At 55.6% G+C, this 18,032-nt stretch overlaps 9 protein-coding genes across 9 annotated transcripts; 4 read left to right on the top strand and 5 right to left on the bottom strand.

The window, feature by feature from the left end:
- Positions 1–107: 107 nt before the first annotated feature.
- On the top strand, positions 108–2,527 carry P153DRAFT_370197 (uncharacterized protein). The gene is made up of 3 exons (XM_033668985.1): positions 108–740; positions 793–1,696; positions 1,747–2,527. Exons 1-3 carry the CDS (start codon positions 237–239, stop codon positions 2,172–2,174), a joined length of 1,836 nt encoding a protein of 611 aa, XP_033519935.1. The 5' UTR covers positions 108–236; the 3' UTR covers positions 2,175–2,527.
- Positions 2,428–4,959, bottom strand: P153DRAFT_348821 (glycoside hydrolase family 1 protein). The gene is made up of 2 exons (XM_033666219.1): positions 3,927–4,959; positions 2,428–3,873 (listed from the first exon to the last, which is right to left on the bottom strand). The coding sequence occupies exons 1-2, from the start codon at positions 4,516–4,518 to the stop codon at positions 2,636–2,638; spliced, it is 1,830 nt and encodes a 609-aa protein (XP_033519936.1). The 5' UTR covers positions 4,519–4,959; the 3' UTR covers positions 2,428–2,635.
- Positions 4,960–6,076: 1,117 nt separating this feature from the next.
- P153DRAFT_299728 (WD40 repeat-like protein) lies at positions 6,077–8,164 on the top strand (the record flags this gene model as incomplete). The annotated part of the gene is made up of 5 exons (XM_033664296.1): positions 6,077–6,729; positions 6,778–6,875; positions 6,925–7,337; positions 7,382–7,880; positions 7,962–8,164. 5 exons carry the CDS (start codon positions 6,077–6,079, stop codon positions 8,162–8,164), a joined length of 1,866 nt encoding a protein of 621 aa, XP_033519937.1.
- Positions 8,165–8,518: 354 nt separating this feature from the next.
- P153DRAFT_348828 (glycosyltransferase family 21 protein) lies at positions 8,519–10,493 on the bottom strand (the record flags this gene model as incomplete). The annotated part of the gene is made up of 2 exons (XM_033666220.1): positions 10,157–10,493; positions 8,519–10,091 (listed from the first exon to the last, which is right to left on the bottom strand). The coding sequence occupies exons 1-2, from the start codon at positions 10,300–10,302 to the stop codon at positions 8,519–8,521; spliced, it is 1,719 nt and encodes a 572-aa protein (XP_033519938.1). The 5' UTR covers positions 10,303–10,493.
- Positions 10,284–10,686, top strand: P153DRAFT_115412 (uncharacterized protein). The gene has a single exon (XM_033661937.1). It carries the CDS (start codon positions 10,378–10,380, stop codon positions 10,618–10,620), a length of 243 nt encoding a protein of 80 aa, XP_033519939.1. The 5' UTR covers positions 10,284–10,377; the 3' UTR covers positions 10,621–10,686.
- Positions 10,595–12,476, bottom strand: P153DRAFT_370200 (uncharacterized protein). Its single transcript, XM_033668986.1, has one exon. The coding sequence runs from the start codon at positions 12,465–12,467 to the stop codon at positions 10,752–10,754; it is 1,716 nt and encodes a 571-aa protein (XP_033519940.1). The 5' UTR covers positions 12,468–12,476; the 3' UTR covers positions 10,595–10,751.
- A 215-nt stretch (positions 12,477–12,691) lies between these two features.
- On the top strand, positions 12,692–13,802 carry P153DRAFT_348834 (uncharacterized protein; the record flags this gene model as incomplete). Its single annotated transcript, XM_033666221.1, has 3 exons — positions 12,692–13,088; positions 13,149–13,399; positions 13,464–13,802. The coding sequence occupies 3 exons, from the start codon at positions 12,692–12,694 to the stop codon at positions 13,623–13,625; spliced, it is 810 nt and encodes a 269-aa protein (XP_033519941.1). The 3' UTR covers positions 13,626–13,802.
- On the bottom strand, positions 13,732–15,939 carry P153DRAFT_400354 (acid protease). Its single transcript, XM_033671809.1, has 2 exons — positions 15,175–15,939; positions 13,732–15,120 (listed from the first exon to the last, which is right to left on the bottom strand). Exons 1-2 carry the CDS (start codon positions 15,474–15,476, stop codon positions 13,944–13,946), a joined length of 1,479 nt encoding a protein of 492 aa, XP_033519942.1. The 5' UTR covers positions 15,477–15,939; the 3' UTR covers positions 13,732–13,943.
- A 509-nt stretch (positions 15,940–16,448) lies between these two features.
- Positions 16,449–18,024, bottom strand: P153DRAFT_370203 (uncharacterized protein). Its single transcript, XM_033668987.1, has 4 exons — positions 17,980–18,024; positions 17,817–17,921; positions 16,918–17,682; positions 16,449–16,869 (listed from the first exon to the last, which is right to left on the bottom strand). The coding sequence occupies exons 2-4, from the start codon at positions 17,890–17,892 to the stop codon at positions 16,694–16,696; spliced, it is 1,017 nt and encodes a 338-aa protein (XP_033519943.1). The 5' UTR covers positions 17,893–17,921; positions 17,980–18,024; the 3' UTR covers positions 16,449–16,693.
- Positions 18,025–18,032: the final 8 nt, after the last annotated feature.

Consider the following 18,032-nt stretch of genomic DNA (forward strand, 5'->3'; position numbering starts at 1 on the left):
ATTTCGGCTGGAACTCGGAGAACGCTCCATTGGCGCCGCTTCAGTCGCCCAATCGCTGCCTGCTACTCGCGCAGAACGCGCTTTCCGTCGCGTCGCGTCCCTCCTTCCTTGTCCCCCTCGAGCGATAAGACTACACAACTCCACGCGTCCCAGTCCCTCCATCTACCTCACGCGAGTCCATCCCACCCCACCATACACTACACATCTGCATAATTGCAGTCGACTTTCCTACTGCAATGGAAGACCCAACACCCGTCGTGCCCGTGCCCCATAAACGCCCGCTTGAAGACGAGGTCGAGCCACCCGTCTCAACACCAACCAAGTCAATACGATCTGAGGCTTCTACACCGTTGTCTGTCATATCCAATATTCAGACGCCATCGCCGTTCAAGAATGTTACACCCCACACAACAGCACCGGACAATAGCAGCGCTTCTGCTGTTGGCAATGCTACCCCCACCCCGAACACACAGCAATCATCCAAGCGACGAAAATTGACACAGAAAGAAAAGGAAGACCAACGTCTTGAGAAAGAAGCAAAGGCTAAAGCTCGTGATGAGAAGAAGGCTCAGAAAGAAGCCGAGGACAAGCTGAAGGCTGAGCAGAAGGCGCAGAAGGAGGACGAGAAACGGTTGAAAGAGGAGGAGAAGCAGAAAGCCCAACGAGAACGAGACGAGAAGAAGCGCCAGAAGGAGGAAGAGCAACAGCAGAAAGAGGAAGAGAAGGCTAAGAAAGAGCGGGTGAGTCTCGTAGATCAGTCTTCATATTGTCCTGTCGCTAATGGAGTTCTAGTCACAAATGAAGTTGAACGCTTTTTTCGTGAAGCCAAAAACTACAAGTGCTAGTGGGGGACAAGCTGTGGTAGATTCAATTCCGAACCCTACCGCACCACCCGTATCATTATTACCAGACATCCCTGGAACCACTACTAATTCAGTGCCTCCCTCTCCGCAGAAGATGATCGTTAGGAACGCTCAGTCAGACTATGACCGATACTTCCTACCATTTTCGCTGCCTGCGCACGCCATAATTGCGCCCAGGAATGCGCTGATGACAGATCCGGCCAAGGTGGAAGCTGCTAGGACACGACTCGACAGCCTCATTGCGCAAGAGAATGTTTGCATGGAGCCCATAACCCCGAAGATACTGAAGTCTACATTTCCCGCATATGTCCGTCGGGGTATGAGGGGTGCATCGGCCGCCGAGGTCTTCGATTGCGTTCACGGGTCCTCCAACCAACCGGACGTCAGTTCACGGCAGCCACTCGATATGCTGAAGACCATTCCCATGAAGTATATACATTTTGGCGAGGACGTACGCCCGCCATATTACGGAACCTACACGCACACATACACCGACGCGGAAGCTTCAAGACTGGCCCGCAACCCACACTCGAGGCTGCGCCAGGACACTAACTACGACTATGATTCCGAAGCTGAATGGGACGAACCTGAAGAAGGCGAGGATCTTGACTCGGAGGGCGAGGACGATGCCGACGAAGAAGGAGAGGATGACATGGACGGCTTTCTCGACGACGAAGAAGACCCACAAGCCAGAAGGCGACACATCAGTGGTGACCTGGTGCCCGTCAGTACAGGTCTGTGCTGGGAGGATGAACACGGCGTGTCTAGGTTGAACGACGGGTCAGAAGCGATTTGCACCGACTTTAGAGAATTTCAGATGGGATTCTTGCTCCGTACGTAATCCCATCAGTTCGATTTTTGGATCCAACTAACGCTTTTCCAGAACCACAACCTCACTCCATCGATCCGTTCTCCACAGCGTATTGGACCCCTGAGCCCGCTGCCATCACAACAACCCTCATAGCCCCAAGCAAAGACGCCACCAGCAACGGCCTCATGAACCCCCCTCGAGCCCCACTCGCACAACGCACAATGAACGGCCTCCTCAACACGCTCAACCCCCCACAAACCCCACCCGCTAGCACTACATCAAAAGCCGTAAAAGCCAAGCGCCTCATCCCAGCCGACCAACTCCCGGCTTTCAAGGCAGAAGTCGAAGGCAAAGACCTGACTAAAATCGGCATGATCGAAGCCCTGAAAAAAGCTTTTCCCAAACTGCCAAAAGACGCCATCGCAAACACGCTTAGTAGCGTTGCTGCGCGTGTTGGCCCGACGGAGAAGGAAAAGCGATGGGTTTTGATCAATGCTTGATCGTCCTATTCTTCACGTTATCGCAGCGTACGGATATCACCGCATCTTTCTTATTGTGCAAGATTTGTTCGCCGGCTTCTATGGCGCTACTTCTTACCATGTATGTTTGCGGGTCTTGAACATAGCTTTCCGGTTTCGACGGGCGTTGGCGTTTTTAGCATTTCGCATTTGTAGGAGTCTTTCAAGATCGCGAGAGAGTACGCTTATTATGCACCGGTTACTAGGGTATGATGGGGGCGTTTGCAAGGACAGGCAGGTGTCCACAACAAATAGGGGGATATGCATGTAGCTGTTACTTCTACATCTGCAAGCCAGATTTTGTCTCAACATATCCAAAATTGAGCTCGACTTTATCGTTTCCTCCACGTTCAATCCATGATGCTGCTGGACGCTTACGGATGTACATTCCCCATCCGCACCCCTAACCAACCCATCCGTCCATCCATCTACCCCCTAAAACCTCACACCCGCATCGTCGCATTCCCCCCCTCATGCTCCTTAAACCAATTCAAAAACTGAAACGCGCTCGCCTTCGGCGTCCTCTCCAGACTCGTATAATTAACATACTGCACCCCAAACCTAACCGCCGTCCCCAAACTCCACTCAAAGTTATCGAAAACCGCCCATCCCCACGCCCCCGTCACATTGACCTTGTCCTCATGAATCGCCAACAAAATGTTGTCAAGATACTGCTGGAAGTAGTCCGCGCGGCGCAGATCCCACAGCGCGGGGGACAGACTCGTCCACTCGCCTTCAAACGGCTCCGAGAAGCCGAATTCCGTGACGACGATGTCCGGGATCGCGGGGAACAGGACGGTCGTGATGTGTTGGAGGAAGCGGCGGATTCCTGAGGGCGCGGAGTAGAGCCAGGACATTGCGGGGTCGGCGGCGGGGCCGATGGGGAAGTTTGATGCGGAGACGCTGGTTGAGCCTGCGCAGTCTGGGAACGCAGGGTGGCTGCGGTTCGACGTGCAGGCGTCCAGGCCGCCGTCGATTTCGTAGGCGAGGAAGGAGGAGTATGGGTCGATGGCGTAGAAGTCGCAGCTGCCCTTTATCAAGTCCTTTTCCGCCTGTGTGAAGGCGGGCAGAAGGTCGCCCAGCGTGTCCTTGAGCGACTGCGGGTAATCCCCCGTCGTCCACGGGCCGCCGAACCACCCGATGCTGAAATCGAAGTTTCGCTGCCGTGCGATCTCGTCGCCGGGCGCGGTGCTGTTGGCCTCGTAGTAGTTTCCGCTGTTCTTGAAGGTGATGCGGCCGCGGCCTTTGAAGTCTTCGTGGTACCATTTCGCGACCTTGGCGTGCGCGAGGAGCGTGTGGTGGCCGCATAAGAATCGCGCCTTTGTGCCTCCTGTTATGCCGTTGGGGGCGGCGTAATATTGCCCCGCGGGGTAGGACGCGTACTGCCAGTTGCAGTACTGGGGCTCGTTGATGGTGAACCACTCGTCGACGTAGGCGTCGTAGCGCGAGATGACGAATTTGGCGTAGTTGAAGTAGTCGTCGATGATGCGGCGGTCGGTCCATGCGCCGTATTCGTTGAAGAGGGCGAGCGGTGTGTCCCAGTGGAAGAGCGTTACTGCGGGGCGGATTCCTTGGGTGTGCATTTCTGTGATTACGTCGTCGTAGTGGGATACGGCGTCTTCGTTTACGGGGCCAGATCCAAAGGGGAAGAAGCGGGGCCAGGAGAAACTCGGGCTGAATGCTGTTGGGAGTTAGCAACGGCATGTGTATTACTTTGGAAGCAGGCAGTCGTACCTGGCACACCCAAACTCTTCAACCTTGCAAAGTCTTGCTTGTACAGCCAGTAGTGGCTGGCAACTACATCCCCCGTCGATTCGTCTGCCACGAAGCCCGGCACTCGATGAGCAAGCAGATCCCACACGGATGGCCCTTTGCCCTCAGCATCAGCCGCACCCTCAATCTGGTACGCGGACGAACTGAATCCCCACTTGAATCCTGCTGGCAATTTCAAGTCTTTAGCCTCTGGGTAGTTGGATCCAACAAGTCCATGGTAGTACTGTTCATTGGGTTGTGGGTACGCGGTGGGTTCTGGGGTCGGAGAGACAGTACTTGTCACCGGCCCGGTGGACACAGGGCCTACAAGGTCCCAGAGCGAAGCGAGTGCGTTTGGGGAGAAATCCGTGCGGGTGTAAGGCGTAGGTTGTGCTGAGGCATTGTATGTCGATGTAGTGTAGCCGGTTGGCACGGCGAAGGAGAGTGATGTGCCATTACTCTGAGCCTTGGTAGAAGTCGCAAGGACGAGGAGCAGACTGAAGATTGGGATTGATCGAGCCATGTCTGCAACTCCAGCTTCAAGGAAAGTAGGAGAAGAGTTCGAGAAAGACATTCTATACCCCCAGCTTATATATCCTTACCCAGCTCTCGCACCACTGCATCACTGTTCTGGAGTTCCCCTCTCATCACCCCAGGTACCCCTCTTTTGCCATGCGAACATGCTTCTTGAGTGCTCGATGCTGTGGATTTCGGTTATGTTAAGAGTGGGTCTCAGCCTCGGAACGGGTGAAAAGATGTCGAAGAACATGGGGAACGTTGGAGAACGTCATCCGTTTAAACAACTTGTCGGAGCAAATGCTCCCTGAGGTCCGTGACAGAAGGGGAATGGCGTGAGGAGAGGTTGTGTGATTGGTGGATGTAGTGCTTACTGAGGAATGCTCCCGAGAGGTTTCGAGGGCAGGATACTTGGTTAAGGCTGGGTACATATACTTTGACTATTCCTTGTACTGAACGAATAGGATATGACTGAATTGTTTACCCGTGTTGGTAGATTCGGAATTAGCATCGAGTAGCACGTTCTGGCATGGATTTGCTTCTTCTGTCTCTACTCAAAGACACCTGATGATCACTTCCAATCCAAACTGGAGGTCTTGGTAGAGGATTAGGCACTGTGCGTGCGGATATTAAACAAATAGAAACCCAAGTCTATTGACACAATACCTAGGTAGATGCAGCTCCCTGTCACGTCTGCATATCTGTGCCAAGTTCTACTAACGTCGAGCCAGGACTGTGCTGAACGCGTACCTTGTTTCCCATGACGTGCATAGCTCGATCGCGGTCCGTTTGTTGGCAGGACATGCAGCAGGAATCGCGTTGATGTTGCACAAGGAAGTGACGGTGAGGGAAGCTGGAAGCGTGGATTGGTGGGGGTCTAGCGTTGGCGTCAGTAGGCACCTGACGCCGATAGATGGCTGCAGATGCTCCGACATGGTCGACCTGCACCTGCACACTTCTTGAACAACTATTTTCTCTCTCGGTAGTTCCAGACGTGTTGCTACCTTTTATATTGCACTGGCAGGCTTTTCGAAGCTCCGGTCTGCCGAGTCGGCGGATATAGAGAGACGCCTCGGTGTCAGGCATCATTGTACTCAGCTCGCTGCTTGAACACGACGACACAGCACGCTGTCAGCTTGAGGGCCGCGGACACGCAACTTTACATGTTGTTGGAGCTACACGGCGCACAGCATCATACAAGCTCGGACTCCGCACACATCATCCTCCGCCTGTGACATGGTCGACTGCCTCTTACTCGTCCATGGTCACTAGTTAAGCTAGGAAACAACACATCTCCAGGCACAGCGCTGCCACCCCTCGATACCCGCGCCATCTGCGGGTAACCTTCCCCGCCGTTCGTCCTGGCAGACACAACCGCCCCAAACCCGCTCCCCCCCGTCGCCTCCGCCGCCCCAGCCCTCCCGACCACGCCAGCTTCTCCTTCCCCACCACTCTCTGCCCGCCCCACCACCCCCGAACCCGCAAACCCATCCCGTCTCACTCCAGCCGGGAAGCGCAGACGCAGCCTCTCCGAAAGCGAGAGCCCCGAATCCCACCGCAACCCAGGCCGGTCCGCTAGTCACAGGTCGAAGCGCAGGCGCACACGCGACGGGACAATGCGCCTTGACGCCGACCCTTCCAAAAGTTCTCCTTCGCCCTCACAGAACTACGCAAACGGCTCGTCACGGTCGACAGGGCCCACGTCTCCCCTGGCCCGGACGACCAACGGCGCTTCACATGGCAGGTCCGAGAGCAACGGCTCGTACGCGAATGGGGGTGCTGTGATGAGCAACAGGCCAGTACCCACGACCTTCTTTGGCCACGACCGGGAGGAGGTGACGCGCATCTTGATACAGAGTCTTACCGACCTGGGCTACCATGGAGCAGCGGGGGCTCTATGCAAGGAGAGCGGCTTCCAACTTGAAGGGCCGACGGTGGCGTCGTTTCGCAGCTCGGTGCTGAACGGGGACTGGGTCGAGGCAGAAGAGCTGTTGTTCGGCACAAACGCATACGACAACGGGGGAGGTGTTGGTCTAGATATGACATATGGCAAGTCGTGGGCCAAGTCGAGATCAAGGCCAAACTCACAGCATTCCGGGGGCCTGACACTGGCAGAGGGCGCCAATCGGGACGAGATGCTGTTCTGGATGAAGCAACAAAAATACCTGGAGCTGCTCGAGCGGAGAGAACTGGGCAAGGCGCTTGCAGTATTACGGCAGGAGCTGACCCCGCTCCACAGAGACGTGGGACGATTGCATGCCCTCTCAAGGTGAGTGGCAGTGACTTTTATGCGCTCGGACTAGCTAACCATCTAAAGTCTCATGATGTGCCAATCTGCAGAAGATTTGAGAAACCAGGCCCAATGGGATGGCTCTCGCGGCGAATCACGGACTCATTTGCTCTCGGAGCTGTCAAGTTAGTAAGAATCTTACTCCACTTGAGTGCTTCAACTCATGCCGTGCAGAATCCATCTCTCCCAGTGTCATGATCCCGGAACATCGGTTAGCAGTTCTTCTGGATGAAGTCAAGGACAACTGGATCTCAAGCTGTCTGTACCACAACACTGCTGCCTCGCCTTCGCTCTATCTAGATCACAACTGCGACAGAGACGACTTTCCAACCAAGGCAGTCTTGGATCTGAAGCACCACAAGGATGAAGTCTGGTATCTGAAGTACTCGCACGACGGCACAAAGCTGGCTTCGACAAGCAAGGACAACACGATCATCATCTATGAGACGACAACATACAAGGTGCTGCATCATCTCGATGACCATCAGGGGTCAGGAGTAACACAGCTCGCCTGGAGTCCAGACGACACAAAAATCATATCATGTTGTTCACAGCCAGAGAATTCTGCCCGGATATGGGACGTCAAGGTAAGTAATCTCCTCAAATCACCGCCCCCGCCTAACACGTCCAGACCGGTGCATGCATCCAATGCATAAACGAGTTCACCTACCCCACCACAGCCGCAGCCTGGACGCCCTCAGGCAAACACGTCGTAATCGGCTCTCAAGACGACAAGCTCGGCTGCGGCATCTGGGACCTCGACGGCCACCTCGTCCACAACTTCTGCGAACAAGGCACAAAACTGCGCGTCAACGACCTCGCCATCTCGCCAGACGGCCAGCGCCTCGTCCTCATCCTCGACAACCGCGAAAACTCAATCATCGTCTACGACTTCTCCAGCTATGAGAAAATGTGCGAGTGGCAGCTCGATGAAGTTAAATTGACTAGTATAGCTATCAGCCAGGACTCGAGACATATGCTCGTCAGCATGAATCAGGATAAGATTAAGCTCATGGAGATTGATACGGGTGAGGTGATCCAGCGGTTCGAAGCACATCAGCACCGGCAGTTTGTCATTCGCGCGGCGTTTGGGGGTGCGGATGAAAATTTTGTTGTTAGTGGGAGTGAGGGTATGTTGTCCCATATTTCATCTTGCCCTGTCTTGCCACATACCCACACTTCCATCCCATCTTTACTAACGTATTACAAAGACTCACGTATCTACATCTGGCGCTCAAACGGCCTCCTGATCGAAGCCCTCGACGCGCACCCCGGCTGCGTCAACTGCATCGCCTGGCACCCCACGGACCCGGGTGTTTTCGCCTCGGCTGGTGACGACGCGAAAGTGCGCGTTTGGAAGGCGGCTGGGGGTGCGCGGGTGGGGGAGGAGCGTGGGGGTGCGAATGGATTTTGATGGGTGATGGTGGGGTGATGGGATGGGATGGATGGATGGGATGGGAAGTGCATTGTTTGGCGTTGGGGGGTGGGGTATGCATTGTTGTTTGTTCGTATTTGGGTTTAGGGGCTGTGGGGGGGTTTCTTGGATGGGGTTCTGAGAGGAAGGGCGAGGGGGTATTATATCAGATTTCATGTTGTGTTATTCTTACGTAGAAGGTCATTCTATCATGCCATTCTTTCACATTCGGGACTCGTGATTGTTTTGGAATTTCTGATTGACTGTGTGTGTGTTTGTCAATTCCATTCCAGTTCACTTCACATCTCCATTACAACCCCGCCTCCCCTTCCCTCGTTCCTACATTAAACGCACCTAGTCTTTCCTCTTCCCCTCACCCTTCCCATCCCCCTTCTTCTCCCCCTCATCAACAATCTCATGCACCCTCATATCCAGCCCCACCCAAAACCTTCTTCCCCGCCACTCAACCGTAACCCCCCCCCAAAACGCAACAATCCACACCGGCAGCGCAGACACCTCCCTGCCCAGCCACGCGGCTAGGAACTCCGGGAACGTGCGGCGCGCGCCGTCTCTTAGTTGAGGCTGTTTAGGGAGCAGGGGTTGGGTGACAGCCGACGAGGTAGGCAGTACAAAGTCGGGGGTGTGCGAGTCGATTTCCAGCGTCTTCGCGCAGTGCAGGAGGAGGTAAACCAGATAATCCGACGCACACCAGAGCGCCGTATGCGAGAGGAAGATGGCGAGGAAAGCCGCCCACGTACCCGGAATACCCATACGAGCGAAGAAAGGCAGCGTGGTAAGTGCATACGCGCCATACGCGCCACAAACCAGCGACTCCGTCCCCGGCTCCACGAAAGTCGCAAGCGTGACAGTGAATTTCCGCACGCGCAGCCAGCGGATACGGCGGTGCAGGTATGCAGCTACGGGTGTGTGGCTTGTGGGCTGGAAACACAGGTCGCCGAAGAGCATGGCGTGTTTGTTCCACTTCCCCCCCTTATCCCCCCCTTCTTCTTTACTGCCTTTCTGTTCGAAAGGCTGCGGCACCTTCCACAGCGCATCGCCAATGAGATGGTCCTCGCAGATGTTATCGGAGAAATAATCTATGCCCGGTGCGCGCAGGGGATTCGAAGCCGTGATGTGGTTTAGTTGGGAGGGGCGGAACATTGTGCTTTTTCCGATTACGCAGGGGGCGACTGCGACGGTGTTGATGGCGAGGTAGAATTTTGCGTGCGCGGAGGAGAGGAAGGCTTCGTCTAGGCGGCCGCCGGCGCGCTGGAGGAGGCGGGTTAGTGCGGAGGAGGAGCTGGGTGGTGTGGAGGATGCTGCTGCGGCGGATTGCGTGGCTTGTTCGGCTTCGTCTGGGTGTGTTTCTGGGCGGCCGCCTAGTAGCTCCTTGCGGTTCTGGACCGTCATGGTCTGCGAGTCCAGGTCGACCACGACGGGAGTCTGGTGCACGAACTTATACCGCGTGGGCTTCCCTTCTCCAAACCCGCACAGCAGATCGACCATGCGCCCACACACGCCCTTGCCCACCCAAACATTGCAGTCGAGAATCCACACCACATCCCCCCTCGCCTCGCGATACGCACGACTCATATTGCGAATCTTAGGATTCGGCCCCAGCGCGTCCCGCCCTCCCCCCAGCAACAGCGGATCCTCCTCCTCGACCAGGATGCGGACCTGGGCGCGCGGAAAGTCGCGGCACAAGCGCTCGAGGATGGAGAACGCGGGGTCCGACCGCGCCTCGACGCAGAACACGGTGTCGATCTTGCCAGCGGGATATGTCTGGCGCAGCGTGGCGGCTAGACACTCGTAGAGGCGCGGTTCGAGGCCCTTGACGGGCCGGATTACGGTGACGTGCGGGACGTCGGTTGCGGGGAGTTTGGTGACGCATACTGCGGGTTGGGGGCGCGTGGAGTAGTATCTGAATCTGCGCCGGCGCGTTAGTATGCTGGTTGGGAGGAGGGAAGGGGGAGAACAGGTGTTGAGTCTTACAGCTGCGTGAAACCTATCCCGCATACCAGCCATATGAACACAAACCACACGAGACACCCGCTCGCGATGATGGTGCGCAGCAGGCCGATGTCGTCTGCCCCGCTGGCTGGAGCGAGCGCGCCATTCGTGTGCGAAAGCTGTGTCATCCAGAGGGTGGGAGGGAGGTGAGGGTGTTTTGGCGAATCGCGGGTTGCGGAGGTTTGCGGAGGTGATTGTTGGCGATGTTGGGCACGTGGCAAGTCAGGTCAGGTCAAGCTAAGGCAGGTACGCGTTCAGGGATTGGGAGGGTGAAAGCTTCATTTTATGGGTGTGAGGGTTGTGGGATTTTTGCTGATCGTGGCGCTGTGATGGGATGTGGATGTGGTCGTTCCACATGTATCCCCACCCAGGTACCTGTCAGGCGCCTCGTTAAAGAGGTTATACAAGCATGTTTAGATAGCTCCTCATTGCAATGCAAAATGTAGTATAAAGCACTCACTGCCTCAATATCTAGGAGGACACGATATCCAAGCCTCCCACCTGCACCACGCTGATATTCAAATCCCAAGCAAACCAAAGCAACCCCCAAATCAATAAAGCAGAAACCCAACCAAACTCACCCCTTAACCTTCCTCCTCACCAGCCCAGCTCCCAGAGTATTCACGCCATTCGCAGCACTTGCTCCGGCATCAGGACCCGCCTCAATCTTAGCCTTCTTCCTCACCAACCCCTCCCCAAGAACCTGCACCCCCTCAGGCTGCCCTGCCACCAGCATGGGTTTCCTCTTCTTGCGCACACCCATGACCGTGACGGGCATGACGTCGTTGGTGGCAGGAGCGACAGTCACTTCCGTGTGTATTTTCGTGCCGGTAACGGTCCAGCTCCACTCGTCGACACCGCCCAGCACGGCGGTTTCTTCCTTCCACTTCTTTGTGCTCCGCCCTGCTGCGTCGCGGGTGGCGAAGGACTGGTGGATGAGCACTTCGTGGGCGCGGTTGTAGTCTTTTGTGGAGAAGCATATGGTGCCTCGGGAGGCGGCGGGCCAGGTGAAGTACGGGCTGGTCTCGGGGGGAAGTTTTGTCGTCGAGGCATTTGATCCAGTTGACAGGTTCGAAGAGCTGGTCTTGATTCTTGGGAGTACAAGGGGGATGGGTCCGTATTCTAGTCTGCCTTTCCGACGCCTACTGCTTGTCTTCGCCTTTTTCTTTTTCGGTGTAGACACGCTTTTTTGAGAGTCGTCCTGCGACAGGGGTAGAGAGAAGGATTGCTGCGACGGCATGTCTTCGTCTTCTTCCGGTATGGATGGTTTAGGGGGTGTGATGACAACCCAGATGAAGCCGACGATCCTCCCAGACGAACACTCCTGTCGGAAGGCCATGAACTCCCAGAACTGGTCCAGCGTCTTTACGCTCTTCCACTGTCCATTACTGCGCGATGGCGTGCCTCCCTCACCCACTATGGCGTCAGTACCACGATCAGGAAGCTCTTCGTCCAATTCGTCGAGGAACCGCGCCTTAGGATCGTCAGGGAAATGCGGAACGAGACATCGTGGTGGAGCAGCCGGGTAGGGTGCAATCTCGAGCAGCGGATGTGCAGCGGCCCAGCGTCGAGGCGTATTTGGTGAGGATGGCGGAGGAACGTATCGCAGTGTATCATACGGCTCGAAGCCTGGGATGACGAGGTAGCCTTTGGCGGTGACATCTGACTGCGACGAGGTGCCACCACGCTCTTCTGCCAGACGCTCAGGAAAAGGCCTCCGCGCTTCTTCAGCCTTGTATTGCCCTATTATCGGGTCGAGCACCCTGCACCACCACTTGACCAGCCCTCGGTCGTCCAGCACGTGCTTGTTCTTGTTCTCAATGCTTGCAGGGAAGAGGTATTGGTCTTGGGCTCTGGCGAACAGCGACACGACCAACTTCTTCCCTTCCCTCTGCCTCTCCCTTGCCAGCCATGACACGAACGTCCCGCAGATGACCTTCAAAGGCGACCCAGCCTGCGAGCGCGGCAGCTGCAGCTCTGAGAGGCAGCCGGTCGAGTCTGCCTTGGAGACGAAGATGGTGGTGAGGGTCCTGGTGGTGTAGACGAGGACCTCAATGGCCAGGACAAGCAGCTCCTCGGGGACTTCCAACGTCGAATCTTTCGGCACGATTGACGCCGCCAGGAAGTGCGACTCGCAGTATGTCCGCTCAGCCTTGCCATGCGGCGGCGCGGAGAAGATGGCGGACGACCTCGAGGGCGGCGTCGAGTAGTGATAGAAGGTAAAGGGCACATCCTTAGGTAACTGTTCGGCCAGCAGCTCCTTCAGCGACCTGGGGGAAGACACACCCGCCATACTGGCGGCACACAGAGGAACAAGGAGTAAACAAGACGCGTGGGAGTTTAAGTTGAAAGCTGGGGGCGCGAACACGCCTAGCTACTTCCAGACAAGCGTCTATATTCGAGCGAGCCTCAACTTTTCGAATCATCAACTTCAGAAACGGTGCCTTTACCCGCGCGACCACGCCCGCCGACTCTCTCACCCCACACACATCACACACCCACACACCAAACCCCCCAATGGCTCCCACACGGCCCCTCCGCTCGCTCCTCTCCACCGCGTCGTCGTCGCTCCGCCCAGCCCAGCCCGCAAAACGCTCCCTCGTGCGGACCTCCGCATGCGCCTTCTCCACGTCGCCCCCCTCGCGGGGCCCCGAACCCGACACCGAGACAGCCGACCGACCGCGATGGCAACAAACGCCGCCGCAGATGCGAGCCCCATTCCGCATACGGCCACTAGCGAGGGGCGGCGTGTTCGAAGTGAACGAGGACCCCAAGCGGCTGGACGACGCATACATACGGATGCTAGGGCCCGGGGGCGACCGGGTGCTGGACGACGAGGTCAAGTGGCTGGCGGTGACACATAAGAGCTTCGATCACGGCCGGCGGGGGTTCAACGACCGGCTTGCTTTTCTGGGTACGTGGGGGAGGGATGTGATATGTGCGGGGGACGGACGATGCTAATGCTTTGCAAAAGGGCGGAGGATCGTCGAGCTGCAGACGTCGCAGGCTCTTATCAATTCGCCGCAGGAGAATCAGTGGCCGTGCAACCGTGAAGGGGAGGCTGCGCTCGACGAGTTCGGCCGCAAGCCTTTCCTACACCCCGCTTTGAACGGCTTGCAGGGTCTGAGCGACGAGGCGGAGAGTTTGGTGCTGAATAAGGAGCGGTTGGCGGGAATAGCTGAGCGCTATGGTTTGGATAAGGTCACAAGGTGGAAGCCCAAGCGCGTACGTCTACATACATCTACCCCACACACGTAGCCATCACCATGAACATCCCTAACATAAACAGGCCGACAACCTCAAAGGCTCCGGCCAAGACTCCGTGCTCATGACCTCGCTGTATGCCATCGTCGGTGCTATTGCCCTCGAGCGTGGCGGCGAACAGGCCAACAAGGTCGTGCAGGATAGGATCCTCGCGCTGCTGGGCTTCACGTTTTCTGTCGAGGCATGAATCTACCAATTAATTCGTCTTCGTCTTCGTGTTCACTGTATACTGCGTGAAATATACTATAGTTGTAAAGGACGGACAAGATATTGACTGTTGTGTGTGTGCTGAACTTCTTAAATATGGTGCTGATGAGTTCGGGGATGGTTGACGGTGTCAGTTCAGCGTGAGTGAGATGGTATGGGATGGTATCATCAGCTACATTCACATTCCACAACACCACCAAGACCGCACGTAAAGACTCCCAGTAGAACAACACGATACATTAATCCCCCCCACCAACCCCAAATCATGGTATAACAACAACAAGTACAAAATCCACCCCTACGCAAACCCATTCTTCTTCCAAAACGCGCCCCCACCCCCACCCGCCACACTCCTCGGCGGCGGATCAAACGCCGGCGCCTCCTCCACCTCCAAAGCCTGCATCTTCGCCCTCGCGCCCCTCTCCAGTTCCCTCGTCAGCCTCCTCTTATCCTGCCTCCGCATCCACGCCACATACCCACAATACGCGACGGCCAGCAAAAAGATCCCACCGAACACGCCCCCCAGCACCGCGCCCACAAGCCCCTGCTGCAGCCAATCGTTCCGACTAGGGCGCTGATACGCAGCAGGCGTCGTGCGCGGACAGAACGTCACGGGCATAACGGCGTTATTCGTCTGCACCGCGTCCGCGAGGAAGAAGGTATGTGCTTCGTAATCAGCCATAAGGTATATCTGTGCGAGGAACGCGGAGCCGAGGAGGAACGGCGCTGTGGATTTGGCGTCGCGCTGCTGGATGGGCGTGATGTTCGAGGCGTTTGTGAGGACTTCCTGCGGGAGGGTGATTGTGTAGCCGTCGTCTAGGACGATGGATAATGTGCCTTGGAAAGGGGAGGGGAGCTTGAGGGATGCGTCACCCCAGGTGTTGTCCTCTTGGGCGGAGAGGTGGGAGATGAAGTTTTGGGTTATTTGGTAGGGGAGGGAGAGGGGGAATTGCTCGGTTGTGAGCTGGGCTTCGAAGGTGGAGGGGCGGGATTTCATGGCTGGGAAGACGGAGGGGTCGAAGAGGGAGATGTTGGTGTTGGAGTGCGTGGTGGTTAGGAGGATGTCTTTGATGTTCACGCTCATTGGGTTCGGGTTCGCTGTGTTCATGGCGTATTGGTGCGGGGTGCCTGTGAAGCGGCCTGAGTCGTAGCCGCCGAAGACGTTGCTGCCGTTTATGACGCCGCCGGCGCGCTCGTAGCCGTGGCCGATGTAGAGCGAGTAGGTTTTTCCGGCGATGATGTCGCGCGCTTCGAGGTCCCGGAGGAGCGTTGAGGATGAGCCTACGCCGACTCGGCCTGGTACGATGGAGCCCTGCTCGGCGACTTCGATGGTTGAGTTCTCCACGAGGGTTTGCGAGGCGCCGTCTGTTTCGAAGTAATGTGTGTATAGGCGGAGTGTATCCTGTCCGAAGAAGCCTTCGAGTGAGCTTTCGGTGGACTTGTCTAGTGATTGGAAGTTTGCAAGATCTTCATATCTACCATGTATTAGTAAGAAGACGGCCACCGCTTCGACGCTTGGTTTGACTTACGAGGTTGAATCCTCGTGGCTGAAGAAGCCACCTGTCGATTTTTCGCAGTTCCGCAATGTGCTGTTGTCGCCGCAATACGCATGTGACGCGAAAGAAGTATGGTTCTGTGCCAGTGATGGCCAGAGACTGTGATTCTGTGCCGGTGTCCCCACCCCGATGAAAGATCCATACTGAAAAACGGACGAATCCTCAACAGCGCGTTTGTGAATATCGACGTAGATGGGCTTCTTGGAGCAGTTGAAAGCAACCGTTGACTGAGCAAACAGGACAGATGCAGAGAGATAAAACGCTAGCGAAGCCATGGCTGATGACTAGAGAGACAGAGAGAGACAGAGAAGGAGAAACGCTTGAAACCAGCAAGTCGTAAAGTTCAAAGCGGGAAAAAAGATCGTGTAACACACACAAACCCTACGAACAGACAGACAGGCAAGCAATGACGAAGAAATTCAGGCGTCTGGAAGAAACGGCGCAGTTCCCTGGAGACAACGCGGTGTCTTTGTAGGCCTCCTGCCAACCTGTACGAACCCATGCGGCTAACATGAGCATGCAGCCAGCCAGCCAGTCAGACATGGGTGCTACTATTCTGGCACGACGGGTAATTCCCCGACGACCTGTTCCACGACACAAGCTCAGATTTGCGGGCGTCCATGGCTGAAAGAATTACTAGGATGCGGCGCCTCCACGTTGCGCATGCTCTTGGACGAGTCCTATGACCGGGGAGGTGTAGGCGCCTCGAGAACAAGACGCCTAAGGGAGATAGTTTACCCTTTCCGAACGTAACCGTGGAGTGGAGAGTTGGGTTGGGTCGATTGGATAGTCGTTGGGGAATGTCTCACCAGAGCCATCTGGGCGCTACGAGATGTAATCGATTGGTGTGGAGTTGTCCAAATCGATCTACAAGCGCCCGGCTCGGACGAAAAGTGGGGAAGACTAGCGTAGAGCTATTTTTACCACCGTCCTCTTCACTCTATATGAAAACTCTCGGTAGACAACTAAAAGACGCATCGTGGAAATTTTGTGGCGCCTTTACTTCCGGTTTCTGTAGTGTCTCAAGGACTACATGGCCGCTTTTAGTAAGGTATTGTGCGCAAAGACGATATTCGAGAGTTGTCCAACTTCAAGACAAAGGGAAACGCGCGGTTGAACAAGGAGTGATAGAACCTGCAGATATATGTAGTACGTGCCACTTAATATTGCACAGACTTGAGGTGCAGATGTTGTGGGTACCTGGACGGAGTTGGCTTCGTTGAAAAAATGCCGCTTTTTATATATCTCATAGCATGCTTTGGGAAGAACCCATGTCTACGTGAGTGGCGGCTGGTGAAGAGTCTGTTCGTACAAAGCATCGTTCTATATTCAAGCGCCATCCAGAGCCTATGTGGCACCGACCGAAGCGCTGATAGGCCATTCCAACATTCTGTCGTTAACTTTCATAAGGCGTGACGGTTGGTGGATTCCGCATATCTATATACAATGCCGCCTACGGTTACTCGGAACGCGTAAACCTGAACAAAATAGTCTACGCCTTACGCTGCTTCTTAGCAGGTGGCGCGTCGCTTGCAGTCCGGCCCTTGCCAACTAGAGCGCGGATATCGACGGTCTCGCCCTCAGACCCAGAGTCGTCCATCTCAATCTCGGATAGGTCTTCATCTTCGTCCCCAGAGAAGCCGTCAGCATCTTCGTCAAAGGCTGCCTCTGTGACTAGTTAGCACTATATTGATCAGGCAAGGTGAGTAAACATACTGTAATACTTGATAGCATTCGGCCACATGTCCTCCGCGATGAGTGTGACCACCTCGTCTCCGTCAGGGAAGACCTCTGTCTCCTGGTAGTCTTGTTGCTCCGGCTCAGCTTCATCGTCATCGTCGTCGTCGTCGTCATCATCGACTGCTTCTCCACGCTTAAGCTTTTCCATCTTCTCCTTATCCTCCTTCTCCACCTGAGCTGATTCCTCCGCGCTGACCCATCGGTACCCCGAGACGAAGGCAAACAGGCCAAAAAAGCTCACTGAAGCTTCTGTCGCCGTTTCGTTCCTCTGTGCCATGTTCTTGTACTCGGGCAAAGCAGCCTCCTTCTTTCTCGCCTCAGGCGTCGACGTATTCCCCAGCTTCTGTCGCGCTTCACCGAGCTTGCACGCCGCATCTGTCAAACCGCCAGTAAGATCCTTGCCCTTCTTCCAGTGAATCTTGACGGGTTCGGATACAAGGCCCGCCCATTCCTTTGTCTTTCTGAACCAAAACTTCTTTTCGAGCGTCGTGTCTGAGAACCACTCGTTTTCCGAAAATCCAAATTTCAAGGCGAAACTGCGCGGCGAGTTCTCGAGGTCGAATCGCGTGACTTCGAACGTATCGAGGCATTCTGCGAAGACTCTGGAGTCGGAGGGCTGAATGAAGTTGTCGATTTCTGTGGGGGCTTGCTCGAAGACGAGGGACCAGAAGTGTGGGATTCTGGAGATGACTTGGGCGCGTTTCTTGTAGAGAGGTGTGTGAAGGGCCTCGGATTTGCGGACTGGGTCGAGTCAGTAGTGCTCAATTGGGTGGTCTATTGCGAGGTTCGAAAAGTCGCAATGGGGTTTAGCACGGTACCGCACGCGCTGAATTCGCTGTGCTTTCAAGTATCTCAAACAAATCGTGTACACTTACGTAACTCGAGTTCCGCATCCTCGAAGTCGCTCTCAAGGACGCTGAGCTCCTCGAATCTAACCTGTAGCTCTTCCATAGTGTGGTAATGTGTCGCAATCGAGAATTCTATTCAGGGTGAGTTCAAGGGCCATCATCAAATAATCGCCTACATGGGGCAGCCTACCTGAGGTTTCAACGGTTGGAATAGTAGTAAGGCTGTGGTGTGATGTCGTGTTG

This window comes from Dothidotthia symphoricarpi, assembly GCF_010015815.1.
Source record: "Dothidotthia symphoricarpi CBS 119687 unplaced genomic scaffold P153scaffold_20, whole genome shotgun sequence".
Lineage (NCBI taxonomy): Eukaryota > Fungi > Ascomycota > Dothideomycetes > Pleosporales > Dothidotthiaceae > Dothidotthia > Dothidotthia symphoricarpi.

Bases quoted from the DNA above. Each gene is read 5' to 3' on its own strand.
- P153DRAFT_400354 (XM_033671809.1), bottom strand. From the start codon at position 15,476: ATGGCTTCGCTAGCGTTTTATCTCTCTGCATCTGTCCTGTTTGCTCAG. The intron at 15,121-15,174 runs GTAAGTCAAACC...AATACATGGTAG, and splicing joins AGCCACGAGGATTCAACCTC to ATATGAAGATCTTGCAAACT.
- P153DRAFT_115412 (XM_033661937.1), top strand. From the start codon at position 10,378: ATGTTGGGCACGTGGCAAGTCAGGTCAGGTCAAGCTAAGGCAGGTACG.
- P153DRAFT_370197 (XM_033668985.1), top strand. From the start codon at position 237: ATGGAAGACCCAACACCCGTCGTGCCCGTGCCCCATAAACGCCCGCTT. The intron at 741-792 runs GTGAGTCTCGTA...ATGGAGTTCTAG, and splicing joins AGAAGGCTAAGAAAGAGCGG to TCACAAATGAAGTTGAACGC. The intron at 1,697-1,746 runs GTACGTAATCCC...ACGCTTTTCCAG, and splicing joins TCAGATGGGATTCTTGCTCC to AACCACAACCTCACTCCATC.
- P153DRAFT_370200 (XM_033668986.1), bottom strand. From the start codon at position 12,467: ATGGCGGGTGTGTCTTCCCCCAGGTCGCTGAAGGAGCTGCTGGCCGAA.
- P153DRAFT_348821 (XM_033666219.1), bottom strand. From the start codon at position 4,518: ATGTCTTTCTCGAACTCTTCTCCTACTTTCCTTGAAGCTGGAGTTGCA. The intron at 3,874-3,926 runs GTACGACTGCCT...AACTCCCAACAG, and splicing joins GAAGAGTTTGGGTGTGCCAG to CATTCAGCCCGAGTTTCTCC.
- P153DRAFT_370203 (XM_033668987.1), bottom strand. From the start codon at position 17,892: ATGGAAGAGCTACAGGTTAGATTCGAGGAGCTCAGCGTCCTTGAGAGC. The intron at 17,683-17,816 runs GTAAGTGTACAC...GACTCGACCCAG, and splicing joins GGATGCGGAACTCGAGTTAC to TCCGCAAATCCGAGGCCCTT. The intron at 16,870-16,917 runs GTATGTTTACTC...AACTAGTCACAG, and splicing joins GAATGCTATCAAGTATTACA to AGGCAGCCTTTGACGAAGAT.